The sequence below is a fragment of the Pelobates fuscus genome, chromosome 1, assembly GCF_036172605.1.
Source record: "Pelobates fuscus isolate aPelFus1 chromosome 1, aPelFus1.pri, whole genome shotgun sequence".
Taxonomy (NCBI): domain Eukaryota; kingdom Metazoa; phylum Chordata; class Amphibia; order Anura; family Pelobatidae; genus Pelobates; species Pelobates fuscus.
In genome coordinates, this window is record NC_086317.1 from 491,607,841 (window position 1) to 491,635,169 (window position 27,329).

At 48.2% G+C, this 27,329-nt stretch overlaps 1 protein-coding gene across 1 annotated transcript; it reads right to left on the reverse strand.

Annotated features, from left to right (window-relative positions):
* Positions 1-10,274: 10,274 nt before the first annotated feature.
* LOC134586207 (E3 ubiquitin-protein ligase TRIM39-like) lies at positions 10,275-19,084 on the reverse strand. Its single transcript, XM_063441705.1, has 3 exons — positions 18,014-19,084; positions 17,689-17,815; positions 10,275-10,720 (listed from the first exon to the last, which is right to left on the reverse strand). The coding sequence occupies exons 1-3, from the start codon at positions 19,076-19,078 to the stop codon at positions 10,275-10,277; spliced, it is 1,638 nt and encodes a 545-aa protein (XP_063297775.1). The 5' UTR covers positions 19,079-19,084.
* Between the last annotated feature and the right edge of the window lie 8,245 nt (positions 19,085-27,329).

Sequence of the window (27,329 nt, forward strand, 5' to 3'; positions counted from 1 at the left end):
CCCTATGTGATGTAGGTGGTCCTCCCAGGTCTGGCTAAAGATGGCTATGTCATCTAGATAGGCACAGGCATACTCTTGGAACCCGTCCAGTAGCCGATCTACCATCCGCTGAAAGGTAGCCGGAGCGTTTTTCATTCCGAAGGGCATGACCTTGAAATGGTACAGGCCAAATGGAGTGACAAACGCCGACTTGGGGACGGCGTCATCGGCTAGTGGAATTTGCCAGTATCCCTTACACAAATCAATGGTAGTGAGATACTGGCCCCGTGCCATCTTATCTAACAGCTCGTCTATCCGGGGCATCGGGTAGGCATCAGACACCGTTTTGTCATTTAGCCTCCGGTAGTCGACACAGAACCGAGTGGTGCCATCCTTTTTCGGTACTAGGACTACCGGCGATGCCCAGGGGCTATCGGAGGGTTCGATAACCCCTAGCTGTAACATCTCATCTAGCTCGGCTTTCATATGGGTACGGACGGATTCCGGAACCCTATATGGAGCCTGTCTCATAGGTAGCTGTCCCAGGGTGTCTACTCGGTGAGTGGCTAGCGGAGTGTAACCAGGTAAATTGGAGAAGGTAGCCCCTTTGGCTTCGATCAGCGCTTGTACCTGGGCACGCTCATGGGCGCTTAGCCGCTCCCCCAGCTGAACTCCCTGGGAGGGCTCTATCGGTGCCTCGGGTTCTAGTAGGTCAGGTAAGGGTAGGTTCTCCTGATCCTCTAAGGAGGAGGCGCAGATGGCCGTCACATCCTCGATCCTCTCATGGTAGGGTTTGAGCAGGTTCACGTGGAGCATGCGTCTCTTCCCTACCCCTGAGCAGGGGCCGATCACATAGGTAGTGTCGCATCGCTGCTCCACTACCTGGTATGGGCCTTGCCAGATGGCCTGCAGCTTGTCTGTGCGGACAGGTTTTAAAATTAAAACCTTCTGTCCCACCTGAAAGCTGCGGTCTCGGGCTCCTCTATCGTACCAGCGTCGCTGTCGTTGCTGGGCCGCCTGGAGGTTGGTGTGTACAGCCTGAGTGAGCGCCTCCAGACGGTCCCTGAATTCCAGGACGTATGATATGATAGGGGTCTCGTTGGTAGTACTCTCTCCCTCCCAATGTTCCCTAATTAAGTTCAAGGGTCCCCGCACCCTCCTCCCAAATAGTAATTCAAACGGGGAGAATCCGGTCGACTCCTGGGGAACCTCTCTATAAGCAAAGAGTAGGTGAGGTAGAAACCTCTCCCAGTCTTTGTGGGTCTCCCCGAACGTCCGAAGCATCTGCTTCAGTGTCCCGTTGAACCTCTCACATAACCCATTGGACTGGGGGTGGTAGGCGGAATTAACTATTGGCTTAATGCCACATACCTTCCACATATGTTGAGTAACTTCGGCCGTAAACTGGGTACCTCGGTCCGAGATTATCTCTTGGGGGAACCCTACCCGGGAAAACACTTTCATTAATGCCTCCGCTACGGTCTCGGCATGTATATTAGTGAGGGCCACAGCTTCGGGGTACCTGGTGGCGTAATCCACTACAGTCAGAATGTACCTTTTGCCAGAGGGACTGGGTTTTGGCAGGGGCCCTACGATATCTACCGCTACGCGGCTGAAGGGCTCTGCGATAATGGGTAGGGGACATAGCTTGGCCTTGTGGCGATCCCCTCGTTTACCTACTCTCTGACATACGTCGCAAGAGGTGCAATACTGGCGCACATCCTGCGAGATGCCGGGCCAGAAGAAGGCATGCGTTAAGCGGTACCGGGTACGGGTCATCCCTAGGTGTCCTGACAAGGGAATGTCATGAGCAATTCTAAGCAGCTCCTGTCTATACTTTTGCGGTACCACTAGCTGCTTGTTAGTCAGGGTGACAGACCCCCCCACATCTTTAGTCGTGACACGGTATAACAACTCCTTCTCCCAGATGTACCGCTCCCCCTCTAGCCCGGTTTGGTCTGTTTGTGCCCGGTCCCTATATACTTGGAGGGTGGGATCGGTCTGGACTTCGGTCGCAAAGGTAGTCGGGGTATCCCAGGACATGGGGGTCGGTCGGGGAGCATGGTCTCTTACCTGAGCCTCAGAGTGTATCGGTGTAGCCGTGGTGCGAGCCTGTTGCCGGGTGGTTACGGGGTGTGCCTCCTGATAGGGAGTCTGGGGAATAAAAGCGGAAGTCATTTGGCCTAAGTCATTCCCCAGCACAACATCTGCAGGTAAATTTTGCATAAGCCCTACTTCCACAGTCCCCTCTCCCACACCCCAATCCAAGTGTACTTTGGCAGTCGGTAGCCGGTATACTGCTCCCCCGGCCACCCGTACTGCCACTGACCCGCCAGTGTGGGTTGCGCCCGGGACCAAATGTGGTGCAACCAAAGTCAAAGTGGCTCCCGAATCCCTGAGCCCTTGTACCTCCTTGCCCTCTAGGGTTACTAGCTGCCGATGATGTTGTCGGTTGTCGGTGGCTCGGACCGACATTACTTCGTGGAGCACCCCTAGCGGCTCCTCAACTTGAGCGCTCAGCAATTCTTGGGTGACGGGGGCTACCTGGTAATGGTGTGCAGCAGCCCTTGGTGCCAAATTTTGTCGCACCTGATTCCAAGCCTGCCGGCTCCGGTTTTGGGTGCACTCCCGAGAAATGTGTCCCCACTGCTTGCAGGTGTGACACTGAATGTTAGCCCGGCCGTTGTATCGGGAGGGGGTTGGTGGAGTATTCAGTGCTGGCCTGTGCAGGGGTACGGTGGGGCCGGTAGGAGTAAAATTATGGGGTGGCCCGGTAATCCGAGGGAGGGCCTTATTCTGGGATCCGTGATGCCTCCGGGCATCAAAATGCTGATCCGCCAATCTAGCGGCTTCGGGTAGGGTGAGGGGTTTACGGTCTCTCACCCATTCTTGTGCGTCTGGGGACAAGCCATTAAAAACTGCTCCAGTAGCATAAGCTGTCGTAACTCCTCCATATTAGTGGCGTTGCTGGCCTGTATCCATCCTTGCGATGCTTGATCCAGCTTGTGTGCCCACTCTGCGTGAGAATCTTTCTCCGGTTTGCGCAAGCCCCTGAACTTGCGCCGGTATGCTTCTGGGGTAATAGCATACCTCTCCAAGATCGCCCTCTTTACTTTAGGGTAATCTTTGCTGTCCTCTCGAGGTACAGCACGGTAGGCTTCAGCTGCCCTACCCGATAATTTACCGGCCAGCAGCGGTACCCATACTGCGGGTTCCAGATCGTGCAAATCGCACAGCCGCTCAAAATCCTGTAAGTACCCATCAATTTCGTCCTTTTCTTCACAAAACGCTTTAAAGGCGTGATGTGGGACTTTGGGCTTTATTTGTCCATAGGTGGAGGCAGTAACAGACTCTGCCCTAGGTGGGGTTGCTGGTGGGTTGGTTGCCAGCAGATAGTCCTGTACATCCGATATCATCACGGTCAACATTTCCAACGATACTGGTTGCGGCAGAAACTCCAACCTGGTTCGTAGCTCTTTTTGGAATGGGGTCTCTTCCTTGGCTGGTGGAGGTGTAGCGCTGCGGGCTCTGTCTCCCTCCATTAGTTCAGCGATCAGCACAGCCTTAGATTTGTTGCTGGCTATCTTGCCCCTGGCTTCCAGTAGCTCTTTTAAAGTCTGTCGTTTCAGTATGGTGTAGTCAATCTCCATACGAATTGCCCTTGCTTTCCTTGTTCGGTAGTTCCAGTTTACACGAACGCTGCTTTTTCGGCTGTAAGGTTCGGATCCCGTCGCTTGCCACCAATTGTAACGGTATGCGGTATAACCGTCCACGACATCCGTTGGTATCTTCAGGAAATCCACAGTCAGAGTAGAAAGCAAGGCAATATTCCCAATCCTCCCAATAACCGGACGAAACACAGTTTGGGAGTCAACTAACTCGGTTTATTCACAAGCAGCGTATTTATACAGTTCCCCATGCAAGGGGTTTCCACACAGATCATCCAGGGGATTTCTCCCAACATGCATTGTGACTTTCCCAACAGGCATTGCGACACGAGAGGGATACTCCCACTAAAATGGACGATTAAGTGGATTATCCCCTCGTGTAGCAAAACCGACAATTGACTCTAAAATCCATAATTCACATAATATTCGGTACTTTGGAATAATCGAACGTTCGGTAGATAGCTGGGGTCGGAGCGCACACTTTGTGAGAATACCGCTCTGATCCCAGCTGAATTGACCGAACGCCGCACATAATACATTTAAACATGAAAGTTGGTTTAAAAGTACCGAATAAGTACGGGACATATAATGTACCGAACGCGGAACTCCCGAACGCTCTGGAAACCCAGCGGGGCTCGGATCATCGAGTAGCCGTTTTCAAGTCCAGGCTCTCGACGACCGAACACCGCTGCAGAGACAAAGGATCCAAGATGGCCGACCGCCGCATGGTCGGTAGTGGATCGACGGCCACCTAGGAGAGCCCTTAATTACCGATTGCAACAATGTTGCAATCGGTTACTTGGTACCACACGACTTGGGAGTGTGTGGTCGACCTGGGGAGCCCGTATTCGTACGGCGAATGGCCAGGATAGCCGTGTTTTCGTCGTATGAATGCTGGTACGCTGGCAGCGTACGGCTGCCAGCGTGCGAACGGCCATAGCACAATACATACACATTTAACGGAACACATCATACAGTCAGCCTACGGACAACCTATACTGCATATAGTCCAGAAGTGGCTAGATTTGCCACACATACCGTATGAACTTATCCAGATAGGATTGGATGTTCTTCTTAGCCTTCTGCGGGATGTGGTATTGTCTTAGGCTCACTGGATAAACCCCAAGTTTAAGTTCAATTTTTATAGGTGGAATATTGCGGGCCAGTCCTGGTGGGTTGTTCTCTGCCCAAACTCCTGGTATGTTAAATAATGTCTCATCACTCCTAGGGTTTTGGCTAGTCAACGCTGTATAAAGTCGGCACTCTTCTTCCTTTGGTACGGATAATGTCATGATACCTGAAGGTCCATTAAACTTTAAGGATGTTGTTCCATTTGGTAGGAACGTAATCTGCGCTTGTAATTTTGATAGCATATCACGTCCCAGCAATTGGACTGGACATTCAGGCATATAAAGGAATTGATGTTTTACTACGTGGCCTCCCAGTGTACAGAGTCGACTTTTAAGAACCGGTTTTTCAGCACTTCTTCCAGTTGCTCCTATCACAGTAATAGTCCTTCCAGATGGAGGAGCAACTAGATTAGTCACCACTGAATGTTCAGCACCAGTGTCGATCATGAACGCACTCCTTTTCCCCCCTATTGATACATCGACCATAGGCTCCGCTCGACCAAGGGGGATGGAGCCCGGTCGGTATCAATAGTCCTCCATGACCGTGTCAGCCAATCCTACAAAGTCCCTACCTTCTCTATCGCGGGACCTTTGCGCTGCTGGAATATACCTGTCTTCCCTAACACTTCCTCTGTTCCCATTACTCCCTCTATTACCATTACTCCCTCCGGGGCCTCCTCTACCTCTCGCTCTGCCTCTAAAGTTTCCGTAACCTGCCCTGGGTTGGTCTCTCTCGTACTGCTCTCTTTGTGGACATTCGTTCCTCCAATGCCCTTCTTCCTTGCAATACGCGCATTGATTCCTACTCAAAGGCTCCCTATTCCATCTACTATCGCCTCTATCTGGGCCCCGTCTATCTACGCCTGCGATCGCTACCGCTAGCATATCAGCCTTTCTACGCATCTTGCGCTCCTCCTCTTTCTTACTTTCTGTTTCCCTATTCATATAAACCTTATTCGCTACCTCCATTAGTTGGGTGATGGACATACCTGCAAACCCTTCTAACTTTTGTAGCTTGCGCTTAATATCTCCGTAAGCTTGGCTGACAAAGGCGGAGTTCACCATTCGGGAATTATCTGCGTCTTCCGGATTAAAGGGGGTATACAAGCGGTATGCCTCCAATAATCGGTCATAAAAGACACTGGGCGCTTCATCACTTTTCTGAATCACCTCAACTGTCTTCGACATGTTAATGGCTTTCTTTCCTCCGGCTTTCATGCCAGCAATTATAGCGTCTCTATAGGCTCTAAGTTTAACCATATCAGCACCATTTACATTCCAATCGGGATCGGTGTTGGGATAATGTGTTGCGGCCCATGCTGATGGATTGGCTTGGTTTAAAGTACGGGCTTTATCCTCTAGTGCTTTAATGGCCGCTTGATTAATTCTTGTCCTTTCCTCATTGTTGAATAAAGTCATTAATAACTGCTGGCAATCAGCCCATGTCGGGTTATGTGTCTGTACTATTGAGGTGAACAGATCAGTCATAGCTTGTGGTTTCTCAGTATACGAGGAATTGTGGGTCTTCCAATTTAAGAGATCGGTTGTCGTGAATGGGACATATACAAAGACTGGGTCAGCATGTGCCATTTGACCTGCGGCATCGATATAGGCTGACCCAGGATTCAGACGAAGAGGCATCTGATAGTGTTTTAATTGTTGGGCACCGGTCAGCTGTCGGGTCTGTATGGGGCTACGTGGAGGGGCGTCAGTCATAGGTTCCAGTCGGGGAGAAATAGGGTATGGGGATGTGGGAGCTTGGTTTTGGGAAAAGGTTGTAAATAAAACACTTCGAGCCGAGCTAGATGAAGCTTGACTGGAAGTCTGAAGTGGCGCCAAATCAGGATATTCGTTTTTAATGGGGGTTGGTTCTGATTCCGGAAGGGGAGATTTAGTACGAGGGGGGGTGGATCCTGTACTGGAGGAGGAAGCGGAAGTGGATGAGGGTAATGAGGGGAGGGTTGCAGGACTTCCTGCATTTGCGTCACTTCCTCTTAACGGAAAGTAAGGGGGCGGCAAAGGGATCTCGGACTCAGGGGGCGTGTCCAAAATGGGCCTAACACCAGTCCTAGTGGACGAACAAGTCCTAGCTACCATGAGGCGACATTGCTCCTCGTGGCATGTCTGGAGCCATTTTGGCGAGTCATTTACGGCCTGTCTCCAACAATCAATATAAGGAAACTGGCCGTAAAGTTCAGGCCTACCCGATACAGCCACGTGTAAGCGCTGTACCAGGGTTGGATCCAAACTGCCACGTGGCGGCCATGCCGCAACCAAAGTAGGCCACTCCCTAGTACACAAAGTGACCAAACGTACAGGAGACATTTTAACCCCAAAATCACAAGTTTTGAATCCCTTTTTAAAATTCTTCACCATACAACCTAAGGGATCCGGAATCGTTGACTGCGACGCACCCATACTTAACAATGGAACGTCGTCGACAACGAATACTATGCACGCGTACTATTCAACAATCACACCCGTTTCCTCTGGCAACAGCACCACGTGGTACAGTTACCAAGTGAAACGTACACAATAACAATAAACACTCAGGGAATTCCCGTACACACACAGCTGTTACACCAGTCACTATATAATCAATATTATGCCCTTTGGCGAAACTATACAGTCACCCACGCTATAATTCTCTATATATGAATTACCCGTCTATAACACACCCCAGTAACATCGTCTTTTACAAATAGCGGTTACAGTACGGTTAGCATAGGTCAAAGCACAAGTTAAGGTCACAATACAATTATTAGTGGTTATGGTGTTAAACATGCAATAGACGACAATGATTAGTACTTATATACAGTGTCAGTAAATATACAGGGTTATGGTACCGTGCACTATAATACAGCAACACACTATTAACACTCTCGCTAGACGGCTGAGCTCGCGCTATCTAACAAGATATACACTTTACTAAACAATCTTTATCACATTTACAATTCCCAACTAAACTATTGGCCAGTACCTTGAATGGACTACCTAAAACTATATACACCCGTTTTGGTTAGCCACACTGCCCAATCACCACATATAGCGAGCTAGAGAACCGAATTTACACAGGCGCCTCTTAGTCGCACTATCAAAAGTCTAGTGGGTTCCAAATTTACACGCCTTCCCACTTAGCCCAGATAGGTTGAGAGCTAGCGAACCGAATTTACACAGACGCCGCTTAGTCTCCCGGTCCCTCCGACCTAGCGAACGTAATATACACCCTAGAACGCTAGTCTAGACAAGACACCGGTGTCCGGCTAGGGCTATTTACACCAGGACCCCGCCTGACTAACAAAATCAAACGGTCTGACTAAAGAGCGTTCGATCGAGCGGTGCGCCTTCGCTCCTTCCCTCCGACAGAGGGGGCAGATACACAGATTCAAACCCCTTTGGGCCTACCGCACAATCGGTATACCCCTAGTGGGTTCTGCCGTCTAAAACAGCAGTTGTCTTACCTCCTCGTTCCTGAACCTGAGTTCACACTCATCGACGGGGACACCCCAGCACTTCTCACGTAGAGGCCGATGATCTCCTGGACAACAGACCAGTGGCGCCGAGACGAAGGGAGGTCCACGCAGAAGTTCAGGGGTGCAGCCGTAGAGAACGTGGGCAAAGATAGACCGTCTCACGCCTCTGCCTCTCAGCTACCGTTGAACGATGAGCTTCCCGGCCAATGCACCAAATGATACCGGAGAAACTGACGGAAGCGAAGCACAGAGAGATGGACACAGGTTTCTTCAGGAAGGAAGAGATTCTTTATTGGATCACCGATCGGGACTCAGAGGGACTAGCGTCACCAAAATACCACAAGTTCTGAGCCCCGGACAATAGTGCAGGCTCCTTATATAGGCACATAACTCCTCCCATATTAAGCTCCACCCGCACATTCTCTTGACCAATCAATACAAATAAGAATTAACTTCCTGCTTGAAGCTTCAAACTCCCGGCCCATTTTCTGAGATCATTTTCTATATATACCTGCATTTATTGGGTAAATTTCATTTTCTGTTCATTATAACCATTCTGAATATTACAAACACCATTTTAGTAAATAATACAAACTCCATTTTAATAAATAATACAAACTCCATTTTAGTAAATATTACAAACTCCATTTTAGTAAATATTACAAACACCATTTTAGTAAATATTACAAACTCCATTTTAGTAAATAATACAAACACCATTTTAGTAAATATTACAAACACCATTTTAATAAATAATACAAACTCCATTTTAATAAATAATACAAACTCCATTTTAATAAATATTACAAACTCCATTTTAATAAATATTACAAACTCAATTTTAGTAAATAATACAAACTCCATTTTAGTAAATAATACAAACTCCATTTTAGTAAATATTACAAACACCATTTTAGTAAATATTACAAACACCATTTTAGTAAATAATACAAACACCATTTTAGTAAATATTACAAACACCATTTTAGTAAAGCCCATCAGGTAAAATCAGCTGTTTCTACTTTTCAATATCATACAAAGAACTCGGCCTAAACCTGGAGAATTACATTAATCATTACATATCCCATCACACTCAGCCAGCTAATATACAATAATAATCACCCAGTACACATAATGACACACACTGACAAGGTGACACACGAACACACATTATGACACACACAATAACACACATAATGCCACACACTGACAAGGTGACACACTAACACACATTATGACACACACAATAACACACATAATGCCACACACTGACAAGGTGACACACTAACACACATTATGACACACACAATAACACACATAATGCCACACACTGACAAGGTGACACCCACACTAGCACACATTATGACACACACACTAACACACGGTATGATACACACTGACAAGGTGACACACACACTAACACACGTTATGATACACACACTAACACACATTATGACACACACTGACAAGGTGACACACACACTAACACATTATGACACACACACACTAATATACATTGACACACACTGACAAGGTGACACACACTTACACACATTATGACACACATTCACACACAGAGTGCAGGCGTAAAACACATGATGGGAGTTGAAGTCCAGAACAGTTACCAGTACCAGAGGCTGCCTGTAGCTGACATTTCAGATGCAATAAACTATAACTCTCATCACACTCAGACAACACAAACTCACACACACACACACAGATTTAATCAGTGAATTAAAAAACAATCTAACATGCAGGATACAAGCTGTGACTATAGTTTAATTATAGAGATGTCTGTCTGTATTGAGTAATTCTGCTTTAATGTCAGTAAAATTCACCCACAATCACACACAGTGACACACAGAGCAGCTGTTGCTTAGTAACAGGCTCCACCCACACTCAGTTCAAGTGGGTGGGGCTAACCCTGTTGTGATGCTCCGCCCACACCCAGATCAGTATTCCCGGCTCCGGATTCGCACTCCGGGATTTCCAGTTAAATCTCTTTAATTAGATTAATAAATCATTCAATACATTCTCAGCCAGGCATTGCCGCCATGTACCCTGAATATAGGGGCATTACTCCCACATACCCTGAATATAGCATGAAGCGGCTCAGTGAAGGTGGCAGTGAAGGTGTGTAAGTGTCTGATGGGGTCACACAGATCATAAAAGGACAGCCGCCCGGCCTCGTAGTCCAGGAATATCCGCAATCTCCAGCTGGAAGGGGTGGGGGGAGGTAACCGGATTGATTTACTGTCATGTATCACAATATACTGATTATTAAACCTCACCAAACCCCAGGACTTGTTATTACATCCAATCAGTGACTGACGTCCTTTCCTGTCTATACTGCGATAGGCCATCCCTACCATCCATCCCCCTGATTCACTGCCCCCCACTTCCCAGTAATGTCGTCCTGAGGAGAAACTCCTGGAGCTTAAAACCTGATTACACTGGGGGCGTGGTCTGACTGCCGACAGAGATGGCCGCCTAAAGCCGGAGCTCCGCACCAGAGGCTCGTAAATTAGCACTATAAACAGCACCAACCTGATCCAAACTCGCCCAGACTCAGCCCCAGCGAACCCTAAGCTGCCAACCCGCACCGATCGCGGATGTCCAGCCGCAAACCCGCCAAAAAGGGCCAAAAGGAAGCGCCATCAGTGGCGGAGATGTTCACGGCCCAGAGACCGTCGCCTCGTGGCACTGCTACCGACACGGGCCCCAGTGAAACACACCAGCCTGAAGCAGCCTCCACTGCCGCACTGACAGCCCCAGAGGCCTCTTCCCGCGCCATCCTTAAATCGCTGGCGGAGGTAAAGGGATACCTCGCAGCTGAAATCAGCCGCACAGCGGCGGAAGTGAAGGCAGAGATTGCCGCCATTGGGGCCCGAACAACCGAAACGGAGCGCAGAGTAGCCCAGATGGTCACTGCGCAGAACGACACCGCTAAGGCCACCAACACCCTCAAACAAAGAATTTCTGACCTAGAGATCGAACTGGAGGATATATCTAACCGGTCAAGACGCAATAATTTACGTGTTAGAGGCCTACCAGAAGCTGTGAGGGACGAAGACCTGGAACAGGTACTACTACAAACTTTCCAACAGCACCTGCCTAACATACCGGATTACCTCTGGCTGATTGACAGAGCACATAGAGCCCTCAGGGCCAAAGGCCCGAAGTCCAGTCCGCCAAGGGACGTCATTGTAAGATGGCACTATTTCCAGACAAAGGAAGCCATACTTAAACAGAGCAGAACAAAACCGTTCCAGCATGAAGAAGCCGAACTGCAACTGTACCAAGACATCGCGCCTGCAACCCTCCTCAGAAGGCGGGCATGGAAACCAGTTACAGATCTGCTGCGCCAGAAGGGAATCAGATTCGCCTGGGGGTACCCCTTCAAGATCATCGTCTTTCATGGGCCCTCACCATCCATACTGCTACCTTCAACAAATGTCCGAGACTTTCTAAAAGATCTGGATATACGGCTCCCAGAGGATCTGCAACTCCCGGTGACGGGCACCACGGACCTGCCACCATTGCCAGCTAGCTGGGAAGATCGCGACTCCCAAGTGGACTGAGTGATCGGACTGTAACAAACCAGTAATGTATTAACTGACTCTGGACTTGCACACGCATCATAGCAACCATTTTATTGAACGCAATTTAATCGCTCACGGTTAGAGCAAGTTAAAGGGGTTTTGAGGTCACATTTCGGCCTCGGGGGTTGAGGCTGAGGCAGGGGATGTGTGGGGGGGTGACAAGTGGGGTCCACTAACTAAAGAAACATGGGTGGGAGGGGGCGACCAACGGGGCCCCAGGCAATACGTTACCACACATTGTGATAGGCCATAACTGGGACAAGAAAGGGGGGTAAGAAGCAACAGGAGGGGAAAAAAAATAAATAAAAAAAAAAAATACCAATGATAATAATGAAAGAAGCATAAAAAGACAAAAAATTGAAAAACAATAATAATAACCGAAATAAAAATAAACTGCATTTATGGGATGGAGGGAAATGCAAGCTTACAGGGAAGAATGGGGCGGGAAGGCAGGACAGTGTCCAGTAACTACATTAGACCGCTGTCCGAAGAGCGGGAATTTCGGGTCAGGTGACCTGGTGCTCCCGCCTAAATCGGAGACCGGAACGTTAGGATAAGAGAAAGGAATAGACGTTACCAAACATTCCAAGGGTGCCTCTTCCCCACCCCCATACTGCATAACCGCACTCTCCCGGAGGGCAGTAATCAGGATCCCTGTTAGCCGCACCTTAACAGACAAACCATGGGTGGTGTACATAGCCAGAACCCGGGAGACTTTTGACCCCGCACAAGGCAGCACACTCCCTGACGCCACATACATAATACATAAGCGGTTTACTCCAAGCTTCGACTGAGGTATCCCCCCCCCCCCAGACCAGAAAACCGAAAATAAGGCGTAGTAACGCAGAGCGCAAAGGGCTTGCTCAGGCAAGGAATATACGAGTGGACGACCCATCCCCCCCCCCCCCCCCCCCCCCCCCCGAGATACTCAGCAGACACAGGTTGTTTATTCTTTGGCCGAGCCTCGGCAGGGTGCTTATCGGCTGAGTTTCCCCCCCGTTAGAGGAGATACCCTCAGCGCGGTGGATGCCCACCCCCTATAGCTCCTGGCGACTGGTAAGACCCGGATAAGTTAAATTTAATTTATTGTTTCACTATATTACGCTCATTGTGAACTTGGTTGGTTCACACTGCATATTGTACTGTTTTTAATTAATTATTCATTTGCTTCTTCGTAGGTTGTATTTTCACTACAACCTCCTCTTTCTACCTACCCACTTCAATCTCTCCACCCTCCCCTTTCCCCCGTTCCGCACGAATACACAAGCGACTTAGAGGAGATTGGCACCTGAGGACGCATCTGCTGGGGTGGACGGCACCGGTTTCGACCTGAGCGCGAGATAGACTGACACCCCGCCCTAGGTCAGGTAAGCGGACGCACCATATCCCACACACAGACATGGACCTAAAGATAACCTCACTGAACGTGAATGGGTTAAATGTACCCAACAAACGAAGACTACTTCTGAGAGAAGTGCGACGACAGAGGGCAGACGTCACATTCGTACAAGAAACCCACATACCCAACGGCTCCCACATAGCCTTAACTGACCACGTCTATACAAGGGCATTCGCATCCCGAGCCCCATGGAAGAAAAACGGAGTAGAGATACTCATCCATAAAAAATGCCCCATACAGATCACAAATATACAAACTGATACAGAGGGCCGGTACGTGGTCCTGTCAGGCACAATTCACTCCAACACATATCATTTAATTAACGTATATGCCCCGAACACTCCTTCTCCGGGGTTCTGGGCAGAACTCGAGACAAGGATCTCCACCCTCCCAAGGGGCATAGTGATACTAGGGGGGGACCTTAATGCGACACCCTGTCCAGCGACGGACCGAGGAGGCGGGCAACACCTCCCACGATCACAATACAGAGGGGGACAGGACAAACTCCTAAACAACTTCATACTCAACACGGGACTACTAGATCCCTGGCGTATTCACCACCCGAGTACACGTGATTACACGTTCTACTCCGCCTCCCATGCCACCTACTCACGCATCGACCTATTTCTCACAAACAAGCTGGGCATGCAGTGGGTCAAAAATTCTGCGATTAACCTAATCTCCTGGTCAGACCACGCAGATATTGAAATAACCCTTAAAACTGCGGGCGCACGCACACCATGGAAGTGGAGAATGAACCCCTCCCTTCTTAAGAACCTACAGGTCCAAGAGAGTGTTAGACGCGAACTAACACAATATTTCCAAACCAACGACACCCCGGACATATCGCCCACAACCCTATGGGCGGCCCATAAGCCCGTTATCAGAGGCCTTCTTATTAAGCTAGCTACACAACACAAGAAGCAGAAATACGATAAGCTTACGGACCTACTCAAGCAATTACGCAGAACAGAGCAGCAACATAAACAAAACGCTACACCCACAACATATAGAGATTTACAGGAACTTAGACGGATGATCAGAGAGCTGATGGTGGACGAGGTCAGCAATGACATGCGCCACACCAAAAGACTCTTCTACGAGAAGTCCAACAAAATGGACACCCTTCTCGCAAGAGCCCTACGACCTAGAGCACATAAAACCACGACAATCATCGTCAAAAACGCACAAGGAACGGTCCTTACCAACCCCAGTGAGGTGAACGATGAATTCACACAGTTCTATACACAACTATATAACCACTCCCCCACCCTGACAGAGTCCAATACCGAGTACATGTCGGAGCTTCAGGCATTCCTAGCCAGGGCCCGAATCCCGAAACTTGCCACAGACCAGACAGAGCCCCTGGGAAACGCAATAGAAATGGACGAAGTAGTTGCGGCTGTCGCAGGGCTTAAGGGGAACAAAGCCCCAGGCCCTGATGGATTTGACGGCACATACTACAAGACATTCAAGGACGACTTAATGCCATACCTAACCAACATGTACAAATGCTGGACACAAGGCGACATGCCACACCAAGACCTCTCGACAGCAGACATCACCCTAATCCCCAAACCTGATAAGGATACCACCAGCATCACCAATTACCGGCCCATATCCCTAATAAATTTTGACCTCAAAGCTTACGCAAAACTACTAGCCAACCGGTTGAACCCGCTCCTCACAACATGTATACACCCCGACCAAGTGGGCTTCGTCCCCACGCGACAGCTGTATGAGAACACACGAAGAGCGGTGGACCTCATATGGAGGACGGGCGAGAAACAGACGCCTTCTCTGATCCTCTCACTGGATGCGGAGAAGGCGTTTGATCGGGTCCTCTGGCCCTTTCTCTTCACATTACTGCGCGACATGCACCTACCAGACACATTTATCAACGCGATCCAGGCCCTATATGCGAACCCCAGAGCACAAACACTAGTACCAGGAACAACACAACGCCCCTTTGCCCTTAAAAACGGCACGCGACAGGGATGCCCCCTGTCCCCCCTCCTATTCATATTAGCATTGGAACCGCTCTTGAGGCTCATTAGGGAACACCCGGGGATCCGAGGAGTCAGGGTAGCGACAGAGGAGTTTAAAGTTTCGGCCTACGCCGATGACATCATGCTGACCCTCACCAACCCGAAAGACTCAGTGCCAAACCTTCTTGACCTACTCGACGAATATAACCGCGTCTCAGGGTACAAGATAAATGTTGACAAATCGGTGGGCATGCCCATCGGACTCCCAGACTCAGACATCGCATGGCTGGCCAACACATACCCACTGAACATTAGCAGCCGCCCAATTAAATACCTAGGAGTGGCACTCCCCCCCGACCCTAAGGACCTGTATGCGGAAAACCATAAAAGACTGATAACCACACTGATCAAAGACTACCAAATGGCATGAAAAACCCATCTCATGGATAGGCAGACTACACAGCGTCAAGATGAATATCTTGCCGCGCCTCCTGTTCCTCTTCCAGGCCCTACCGGTACGGGTCACTAAAGGAGACCTAAAACCAATTCAAACAGTAATAGACGACTTCATATGGGCAGGGAAGAGGCACAGGATAGCGAGACAAACCCTGTATACACCCAAAAGCAGGGGCGGTCTCGGGCTACCCCATCTCCACGCCTACTACCTATCCGCACAATTAGCGCAAATAATAGAGTGGCATTCGCCACCTGACACCCACCGATGGGTCGATCTAGAAACGATGATCATGAACACGGACCTACCGCAATATTGGATCTGGGTCCCCAAGCTGGACAGACCGGTTCTCTCTACGACCTGCCCAGCAATCCTGAACTCGATCAGGATCTGGGACGCCACGGCACACAAACACGCCTTAACTCACCCCATCTCACCCCTAACACCGTACCTACGCAATAACGCCTTTCCACCTGGCCTGACAGCTAGAGATTTTCAGGGAATTGAGAACACGGGCATCCAAAGATATCACCAGCTATACCAGGCAGGTACTCTCAGAACATTCGAAAACCTCGCCACCCTGGCCCCATTAACCACAAAGGACCATTTCAGATATATTCAGCTCAGGGACTTTGCGGGTAAGACACAGGTAAGGGAGGCCGCTCATACCAGACCAACATTCTTTGAAAAACTGTGCATATCCGAAGGACCACGTACCGGCCTAATCACCCTCCTCTACACCCAATTAAGCGCACCTACAGACAAGACATACACTCCCGCCTATGTCACACAATGGGAAACCGATCTACAACAAACACTGGAGGGGGGAGAGTGGCAAGATATCTGGGAAGCAGCAGCAAAAACATCCATCTGTGTACTCCATCAAGAACAATGCTATAAAACTCTTATGCGGTGGTACACCACACCGGTTAAACTGTACCGCATGGGTAAAACACCCATTGACACATGCTGGAGGGGGTGCGGGGAGAAGGGTACGTACCTACACATGTGGTGGACGTGTCCCAAGGCAATGACATACTGGGAAGGAATAGCCCGCCTTATGACAGAAGTACTACACAAAACACTGACCCCGGACCCTTGGTCCTTCCTGATAGCCAGACCAGTTGACGGCCTGACCAACAAAGAACAAAGACTGTTCAATAAGATATCCCTGGCCGCAAGGCGAGCTATGGCGCATACCTGGCTACAAACTGACATGCCACAAATAGAAAAAGTCATCCACAACATCAAAGAGGCACACCTTATGGATAAATTGACAGCACAAATAAGGGACACATATCCTCAATTCATCAAGACATGGGAGCCGTGGGAGGACTATACTGATAGTTGAGAATGACATAGACGAAGTGACGTTTATTCAGGAACACACGTTTTGGAGATGGCCACCGGTGCCGGCCACCCCGATCTCATGGATGCCCATACCGCACGAACGCAACCCTGTACTACCCCCCCCCCCTCTCCCCTCCCTCCTCTTCTCCTCCTAAATTTCTCTACTTTTCACCCAGACCCACTCTCGGGTCATATCATAAAATTGTTCATGTCATGAAAGGGTGTATAAGACACAGATACAAGGCCACAGGCCGCAAATGTATAGCGTATATTGATACACAGAGATACAAAAAAAAAAAAAAAAAAAGGTCTACACGTGGACAGCAGCTAGCATCGGAGCTGGAACAGAGGCCGAAGACATATCCTCGAAAAAGACCGATTGTCCTTACCTCACAAAACAAGGATAGTAAACTAATGTATATTGAAAGATGAACCCCCATTACTGTTCATAACTGCATTGGCTAGACCAGTCTTGTGTAACCTGGCATGGAACATCTCATTTATCATTGTATATTTGTACCACTGGCAAGTAATTTTTGTCTGTATAACCATACAAGCATATACCCTATAAGTATGTTATATCAAATTGACATGCATGAACCTATAAATAAAGATTTAAAAAAAAAAAAAAAAAAACCTGATTACACTGAAATCTCTCTGGTGTTTCTGGGCGTCTCTGCTTTATTTCTGACCAGGATACAGTTTTCATATCACCCGATACAGTTACATTATTACCAGCCGTGTTTACATCCAGTAACATGTCTGAAGCCATGTTTATACCCAGTAACATGTCTGAAGCCGTGTTTACCCCCAGTAACATGTCTGAAGCCGTGTTTACACCCGGTAACATGTCTGAAGCCGTGTTTACACCCAGTAACATGTCTGAAGCCGTGTTTACATCCAGTAACATGTCTGAAGCCGTGTTTACCCCCAGTAACATGTCTGAAGCCGTGTTTACCCCCAGTAATATATTAGCTGGTACATGGAGCTGTCTCTTTAATCCGGTCACAATCCCAGCTAATCCTGAGTGTAAGGTCACTGAGATCGGACCCACATCCAGATCCCCTACAGCACAGACCTTGTTATCATCTCTCTCTCTGTCCTCATTATCTCCCTCCTCAGTATCACAATAGTCAGCGCTGTCTGATTCCCGTCCTTGTAAGACAGTTAATGGGTCCATCATGTTACACAGCTCCTCAATGTGACCCATCTTTCTGGACAGATCCTTCTTCTTTATTTCCAGCTGCCGGATTAGATCTGAGACTGGGAGTGAGACCTGCTCTTCCTGCCTGGAGATCTCACTCAGGACTCGCTGCTCTAGAGCTTCCAGCTGTTCCTTGATACCCCTAATCAGGGCAGTAACTTCCTCTGTTACCTCAGCTGCTTTATCTGACACTTCTCTCCTGAGCTCCTGCAGGTTCTGGACTCTTTTCTCAGCCTCCTCTCTCCTTGAGGTCAGTTTCTGCAGAATATTTCTCAGTTTCTCCTTCTTCTTCTCAGAGGCCTCATTCAGAGTCTCCACCGCGTGTCCCCTGTGCTCTCCGTCCAGCCTGCAGGACACACAGATACAGGCAGCATCCTCAGAGCAGTAATATTTCAGGATTTCCTTGTGGACTGAGCATTTTCTGTTCCCCAGTGAAGTGGTGGGCTCAGTTAGGACATGTTCTGCTGACTGGCTGTGGACCCCCAGGTGGGCTTCACACAGAGAAGCTTCACAGTGCAGACATGTTTTAGCAGCAGGTACAGAGGAGTGAATACAGTAAGTACAGGAGATCCCAATCTCCTCCTGCTCTGGGTGAGTAAATAGGAAACTCTCCACTATGTTACGCAATCGTAGAGCACCTTGCAGGTTTGGTCTTACCCTAAACCTGTGTCTGCATTCAGGACAGGAATATTCTCTCTCCTCCTGGTTGTCCCATGTTCTTGTGATGCAGACCCGGCAGTAGCTATGTCCACATGGCAGGGTTACAGGATCTGTATAAATGTCCGTGCAGATGGAGCAGGTCAGCTCGTCTCTCAGATCAGCAGACGCCATCACTGAAAGCAGCAACAAGAAACAATATTGAATGTTTGTCATTTCTCAGAAATCAGTGTTTTTTGGACAGGTTTTACCACATTCCACACTCAGGGTGCTGACAGTTTGTATCAGATGATTTAACTTCCTGACTGTTAACCCTAAGAGTTCCTAATGGTCTATCTTTTCTATTCAGAGTGTAATTAATTGTTATTCCTTATTGTACGTTTTCTATAGAAAGCTCTAAGTAATGTGTTACAGTGACAGTAACGGCTGCAGGTAAACTAATAGCCAAGGAAAATCAGTTAACGTGTAATAAATACTTTCCCTTTGGGAATATAAAACCAGCTGTGACTGTTTATCTTTGAAGCTACAGAGAATCTCTTACTGCTCCTGCTAGAGGCTGGCAGGTTCTAAATCAGCCGATATATTATAATAAAGTGTAATTTCTGTCCATTATCTTATTACTGGCCTTATATATATTACCAGGTAAAGGGACAGTCCTGGGTGGATTTTATCTCTCAGCCATTTATCCAGATAATGCCCAAATCTACAAACAAAACCAATATAAGCAAACCAGCCATCCATGCTGGGGAGGGCTGGCAGCCTTAGGCCTGGGGGGCAAAACCCGTCAAGTGGCCCATTGCACCACCAAATCAGTTCACCATTCATGCCCACCTTTTCCTGGTTTTATAACGGATATTGATGTCATGCTAATCAGTAGCTCTGAACCACAAGGGAGAGGATATAATCTGACTGCACCTACTGCTGGTGCGCACCAGTGGACCACCAGCGAATCGTTTAAATTGAATATGCTGGTGTCCCCAACTTGTGAGCTGTGTTGGCCGCCGGGTGCCTCTGTTGTCATGGCACCCTGCGTGACTGAACAGCTTGCACACCCCAACGGCTGGCCCTGCTGACACAAACTGGCACTCACTCTCAATAACACACACACAAACAAACCCTTACAGATATACACTGTAACGGCACCCCGGGCATAAAAGGGTTAAACCGCCGTTTAGTAGATCTTCCCTTCCAGAGACACAGGCACAGCTACGTCTCTGGAACGGGAGAAGCATATGAATGCTCTCAAACATACGAATGCTGTAAACAGCCAAATAAGAAAAAACATACGAATAGGTTTACACTCCTAGCAGTCAAACTGGAACAGCATACAATAAATCCCCACCCCCCCCAAGAACGAGACAAGGCTCAGTTTTGAGGGTCAAGCAGGAACAGAGACAGAGCTGTGGCAGCATCAGGTAAAAGATGGGTTGGCACAGGCTGGCAGCAGCAGGTAAGTGATGAATGTTGTACAGTGTGGCAGCAGCAGCATGGCCGGACTGGCCCACTGGGATACCGGGAAATTTCACGGTGGGCCGTCGGCATCTGGCGCCGGGCCACAGAGGGAGCTCTTTTGGCGGCCTCAGGGGGAGCTGGCTGTTCTGTCTCTGCTCCCCCGCCCTCGCGCTGCTTACTGAGACCGGGGCCGGAATATGACGTCATATTCCGGCCCCGGTCTCATTAAGCGGCGCGCTGGGACGGGGGAGCAGAGACAGAACAGCCAGCTCCCCCTGCGGCCGCCAAAAGAGCTCCCTCTGCGACCGCAGGTAAGCCAGCTGCCACCATCAGACTGAGCTCCCCATGTGGCCGCCATCAGACTGAGCTCCCCATGCGGCCGCCATCAGAGCTCCCCCGCGGCAGCCAGCACACAGGTAGCATTTATGTGTGTCAGTGTGTCTGTGTCATTGTGTGTGTGTGTCTCTGTTTGTGTCATGGTGTGTGTGTGTCTGTATGTCTGTCTGTGTCATTGTGTGTGTGTGTGTGTGTCTCTGTCTTTCATGGTGTGTGTCTGTGTGTGTCATGGTGTGTGTGTCTGTCTGTGTCATGGTGTGTGTGTCTCTGTCTGTGTCATGCAATGTGTGTGTCATTGTGTTTGTCTGTCTGTGTCATGGTGTGTGTTTGTCTCTGTCTGTCATGGTGTGTGTGTGTCTGTGTCATGCAATGTGTGTCTGTCTGTCATGGTGTGTCTGTGTTTCTGTCTGTGTCACGGTGTGTGTGTGTCTGTGTCACGGTCTGTCTGTGTCATGGTGTGTGTCTGTCATGGTATGTGTGTGTGTGTATGTGTGTTTTTACTCACCTTTTTTTTTCCCCATGTCGTGCTGGTCTCCCCTCGACTGGCCCTGCCTCTATGGCTGAGATCATCAAGCTTGATGTTATCAGCCAATCGGCACTGACACAGGAAGCACCTCTAGTGACTGTCTGAGTGTCTGTCACTAGGAAGCAATGTAAACACTGTCTTTTCTCTAAAAAGTCAGTGTTTACATTGAAAAGCCTGCAGGGACAGGCTATAGACACCAGAACCACTACATTAAGCTGTGTGTGTGTGCGCGCCTGCTAGTGAGTGGGCTTGCTTGTTGCTTGTGTGTGTGTGTGTGTGTGTGTGTGTGTGCCTGCTACTGAGTGAGCTTGTGTTTTTATGTCAATGACCTTATGTATATCAGTGAGATTGCTTGTCTATGAGGCTGTGTATCTTGTGTCAGTGAGATTGTCAGTGTCTGCATGTGAGTATGCTTACTGTATAATTAAACGTTTTACTGTGAAAGGACCAATATTTTATATTGGAAAAAGCACTATATATATATATATATATATATATATCTCAATCATCTAGGGTGGCAAGACATAGCCTTACATATTACATGCGACAATATATGGCACAATGACTTATGGGGCTGGCATAGATTTTTTTTTCCAGGGCTGCTTTGTATCCCCAGTCCGGCCCTGAGCAGCAGGTAAAAGATGGGTTGTACAGGGTGGCAGCAGCAGGTGGCAGCAGAAGGTAAGTGAGGAATGTTGTACAGGGTGGCAGCAGCAGGTAAGATTGGCCTTATAGGCGATGTAGTGTGTGTCTGTAGTGGATGCAGTGTGTGTGTGTGAGTGAATTTGAGGGCTCGGATAAGGGCTGTGTTGTGGGGGGTGAGAGAAGTGTAGCGGATGGTACTAGGGCTATCCTAAAAGACTGTAGTAAAATTGCAATTCGTGTGTTGTTTTCTATTTGTATGGTTAAACTGTATGTAGGATTCGTATGATTGTTTGGTAGTTTCCATCCGTACTCCATACGAATGGAAACTACCGAACCAATAGACCACCCCAGAGAGAAGTGTGTACCTTATTAAGCTTTCACACTTCACTAACCGCAAGTTAATCGGTACATTATTGATGTATCTGGGTGGCCGCCGTTCTGTATACGAACACGTGGCGGCGGCCATCTTACGCACGAAAATCTCAGTGGTGTTTGGTCGTCGAGTGTCTGGAACTCAAATCGGACACTCGATTACTCGAACACCGCTGAGACCTCCAGGGCTCCGTAACTCCCGAAAGGGAAGGTTAATCAGCCCCCCGTTCAGTAAGTTTAAAGTACCCACCAAGGGGATTCATACGAATGCAAGGTTAATCGTGAATGGCAGTATTTTACGTGTGTTTTACCTCCCGAACGAAGACCGACCGCAGGGCCAAAACACATGGAACCCTTTTCGGATACCACCTCATGTGTGGTCGGTCAAATTACACCCTCCACCTAACTCAGGAAACCCTGGTCCGATCTGGGTGAATTTTGGATATGAATGGCGGCCACCCAGAGAGAGCACTTGAGTTGATTCAAATTCTTTGAGGATAATAAGCTGAGGGGTGGTCGGTGTTCGGTAATATAAAAAGGGGAATAAAACATTACATTCGTGAAATGAACAAAGGGGGTACGTGCAACCGAACAAACAGAGATCCAGGTCTGCTACATACAGCACTCTCTCAGTTGATAGTAATACAGCACTCTCTCTCAGTTGATAGTAATACAGCACTCTCTCTCAGTTGATAGTAATACCGCACTCTCTCTCAGTTGATAGTAATACAGCACTCTCTCAGTTGATAGTAATACAGCACTCTCTCAGTTGATAGTAATACAGCACTCTCTCTCAGTTGATCGTAATACAGCACTCTCTCTCAGTTGATCGTAATACAGCACTCTCTCTCAGTTGATAGTAATACCGCACTCTCTCTCAGTTGATAGTAATACAGCACCATCTCTCAGTTGATAGTAATACAGCACCCTCTCTCAGTTGATAGTAATACAGCACTCTCTCTCAGTTGATAGTAATACAGCACTCTCTCTCAGTTGATAGTAATACCGCACTCTCTCTCAGTTGATAGTAATACCGCACTCTCTCTCAGTTGATAGTAATACAGCACTCTCTCTCAGTTGATAGTAATACAGCACTCTCTCTCAGTTGATAGTAATACAGCACTCTCTCTCAGTTGATAGTAATACCGCACTCTCTGTCAGTTGATAGTAATACAGCACTCTCTCTCAGTTGATAGTAATACAGCACTCTCTCTCAGTTGATAGAAATACAGCACCCTCTCTCAGTTGATAGTAATACCGCACTCTCTCTCAGTTGATAGTAATACCGCACTCTCTCTCAGTTGATAGTAATACCGCACTCTCTGTCAGTTGATAGTAATACAGCACTCTCTCTCAGTTGATAGAAATACAGCACCCTCTCTCAGTTGATAGTAATACCGCACTCTCTCTCAGTTGATAGTAATACAGCACTCTCTCTCAGTTGATAGTAATACCGCACTCTCTCTCAGCTGATAGTAATACAGCACTCTCTCTCAGTTGATAGTAATACAGCTCTCTCTCTCTCAGTTGATAGTAATACCGCACTCTCTCTCAGCTGATAGTAATACAGCACTCTCTCTCAGTTGATAGTAATACCACACTCTCTCTCAGTGGATAGTAATACCGCACTCTCTCTCAGTTGATAGTAATACAGCACTCTCTCTCAGTTGATAGTAATACCGCACTCTCTCTCAGTTGATAGTAATACCGCACTCTCTCTCAGTTGATAGTAATACCGCACTCTCTCTCAGCTGATAGTAATACAGCACTCTCTCTCAGTTGATAGTAATACCACACTCTCTCTCAGTGGATAGTAATACCGCACTCTCTCTCAGTTGATAGTAATACAGCACTCTCTCTCAGTTGATAGTAATACCGCACTCTCTCTCAGTTGATAGTAATACAGCACTCTCTCTCAGTTGATAGTAATACCACACTCTCTCTCAGTTGATAGTAATACCACACTCTCTCTCAGTTGATAGTAATACCACACTCTCTCTCAGTTGATAGTAATACAGCACTCTCTCTCAGTTGATATTAATGCCGCACTCTCTCTCAGTTGATAGTAATACAGCACTCTCTCTCAGTTGATAGTAATGCCGCACTCTCTCTCAGTTGATAGTAATACAGCACTCTCTCTCAGTTGATACTAATACAGCACTCTCTCTCAGTTGATAGTAATGCCGCACTCTCTCTCAGTTGATAGTAATGCCGCACTCTCTCTCAGTTGATAGTAATACAGCACTCTCTCTCAGTTGATAGTAATACCGCACTCTCTCTCAGTTGATAGTAATACAGCACTCTCTCTCAGTTGATAGTAATACAGCACTCTCTCTCAGCTGATAGTAATACAGCACTCTCTCTCAGTTGATAGTAATACCACACTCTCTCTCAGTGGATAGTAATACCGCACTCTCTCTCAGTTGATAGTAATACAGCACTCTCTCTCAGTTGATAGTAATACCGCACTCTCTCTCAGTTGATAGTAATACCGCACTCTCTCTCAGCTGATAGTAATACAGCACTCTCTCTCAGTTGATAGTAATACCACACTCTCTCTCAGTGGATAGTAATACCGCACTCTCTCTCAGTTGATAGTAATACAGCACTCTCTCTCAGTTGATAGTAATACCGCACTCTCTCTCAGTTGATAGTAATACAGCACTCTCTCTCAGTTGATAGTAATACCACACTCTCTCTCAGTTGATAGTAATACCACACTCTCTCTCAGTTGATAGTAATACCACACTCTCTCTCAGTTGATAGTAATACAGCACTCTCTCTCAGTTGATATTAATGCCGCACTCTCTCTCAGTTGATAGTAATACAGCACTCTCTCTCAGTTGATAGTAATGCCGCACTCTCTCTCAGTTGATAGTAATACAGCACTCTCTCTCAGTTGATACTAATACAGCACTCTCTCTCAGTTGATAGTAATGCCGCACTCTCTCTCAGTTGATAGTAATGCCGCACTCTCTCTCAGTTGATAGTAATACAGCACTCTCTCTCAGTTGATAGTAATACCGCACTCTCTCTCAGTTGATAGTAATACAGCACTCTCTCTCAGTTGATAGTAATACAGCACTCTCTCTCAGTTGATAGTAATACCGCACTCTCTCTCAGTTGATAGTAATACAGCACTCTCTCTCAGTTGATAGTAATACCGCACTCTCTCTCAGTTGATAGTAATACAGCACCCTCTCTCAGTTGATAGTTGTAACGGAATGCAGTATATTAGTACACGATATCCGTTGGTATCTTCAGGAAATCCACAGTCAGAGTAGAAAGCAAGGCAATATCCCCAATCCTCCCAATAACCGGACGAAACACAGTTTGGGAGTCAACTAACTCGGTTTATTCACAAGCAGCGTATTTATGCAGTTCCCCATGCAAGGGGTTTCCATACAGATATTCCAGGGGATTTCTCCCAACATGCATTGTGACTTTCCCAACAGGCATCGCTGCACGAGAAGGATACTCCCACTAAAATGGACGATTAAGTGGATTATCCCCTCGTGCAGCAAAACCGACAATTGACATTAAAATACATAATTCCCGTAATATTCGGCACTTTAGAATAACCGAACGTTCGGTAGATAGCTGGGGTCGGGGCGCACACTTTGTGAGAATACCGCTCCGATCCCAGCTGAATTGACCGAACGCCGCACATAATACATTTAAACATCAAGGTGAGTTTAAAAGTACCGAATAAGTACGGGACACATAATGTACCGAACGCGGTACTCCCGAACGCTCTGGAAGTCCAGCGGTGTTCGGATCACTGAGTAGCCGTTTTCAGTTCCAGGCTCTCGACGACCGAACACCGCTGCAGAGACAAAGGATCCAAGATGGCCGACCGCCGCATGGTCGGTAGTGGATCGACGGCCACCTAGGAGAGCCCTTAATTACCGATTGCAACAATGTTGCAATCGGTTAATTGGTGCCACACGACCTGGGAATGTGTGGTCTACCTGGGGAGTCCACATTCGTACGGCGAACGGCCAGGATAGCCGGGTTTCGTCGTACGAATGCGTTGTATGCTGGCGGCATACGGCTGCCAGCATGCGAACGGTCACAGTACAATACACATACAGTCAACGGGACACGTTATACATTCAGCCTACGGACAACCTGCAATGAATATAGTTCAGAAGTGGCTAGGTTTACATACACAGTCTGATCCCAACGGATCGGCTTGGGGATGTCCGGGAGAGTACTCACAGATCACTTCTCGAGTTCAGTCTGTCTGGATAACCCGTCAGCGTTACCGTTTTGTTTTCCTGGCCGGTAATGGATAGTAAAGTCAAAGGGCTGCAGCGCCAAACTCCAGCGCAGCAGCCTGGCATTGTCTCCAGACACACGGTTTAGCCACACTAACGGGTTGTGATCTGTGAGTAAGGAAAAAGGTTGTCCGTACAGATATGGCTGCAACTTTTTAAGGGCCCACACCACGGCCAGGCATTCTTTCTCGATGGCGGCGTAGCTCACTTCCCGGGGTAGTAGCTTGCGGCTTAGATAGGCTACGGGGTGTTCTCCGCCATCGGCTCCCACTTGGCTCAGTACTGCCCCCAATCCAAACATGGAAGCGTCTGTGTGAACAAGAAATCTTTTAGTTGGATCAGGAGCAGTTAACACAGGAGCATTGGTGAGAGCTGTTTTGAGTTGTTGGAATGCCTGCTCACACTCTGGGGCCCAGACAACCAGTCGGGGAAGGTTCTTTTTGGTCAGGTCCGTTAGGGGTTTGGCCAGGGTGCTATAGTCGGGGACAAACTTCCTGTAATAGCCGGCCGTCCCTAGGAACGCCAGCACCTGGGTCTTAGTCCTGGGGGTAGGCCACTTTGCTACGGCCTCAATCTTGGCTGGCTCAGGCCTCTGCTGCCCACATCCTACACGGTGGCCCAGATACTGTACCTCGGCCATACCTATGTGGCACTTGCTAGGTTTTAGTGTTAACCCAGCCTCCCCAATGCGATCTAGGATCGCCCCTATGTGGTGTAGGTGGTCTTCCCAGGTCTGGCTAAAGATGGCTATATCATCTAGATAAGCACAGGCATACTCCTGAAAACCGTCCAGTAGCCGATCTACCATCCGCTG

What these genes read in the sequence shown, in the direction of transcription:
- LOC134586207 (XM_063441705.1), bottom strand. Translation starts at nt 19,078, where the DNA reads ATGGCGTCTGCTGATCTGAGAGACGAGCTGACCTGCTCCATCTGCACG. An exon ending in AGCTCCATGTACCAGCTAAT is followed by an intron (nt 17,816 to 18,013) that starts ATATTACTGGGG and finishes CTGGGTATAAAC; the next exon opens with ATGGCTTCAGACATGTTACT. An exon ending in AACACCAGAGAGATTTCAGT is followed by an intron (nt 10,721 to 17,688) that starts GTAATCAGGTTT and finishes CTCTGTCGGCAG; the next exon opens with TCAGACCACGCCCCCAGTGT.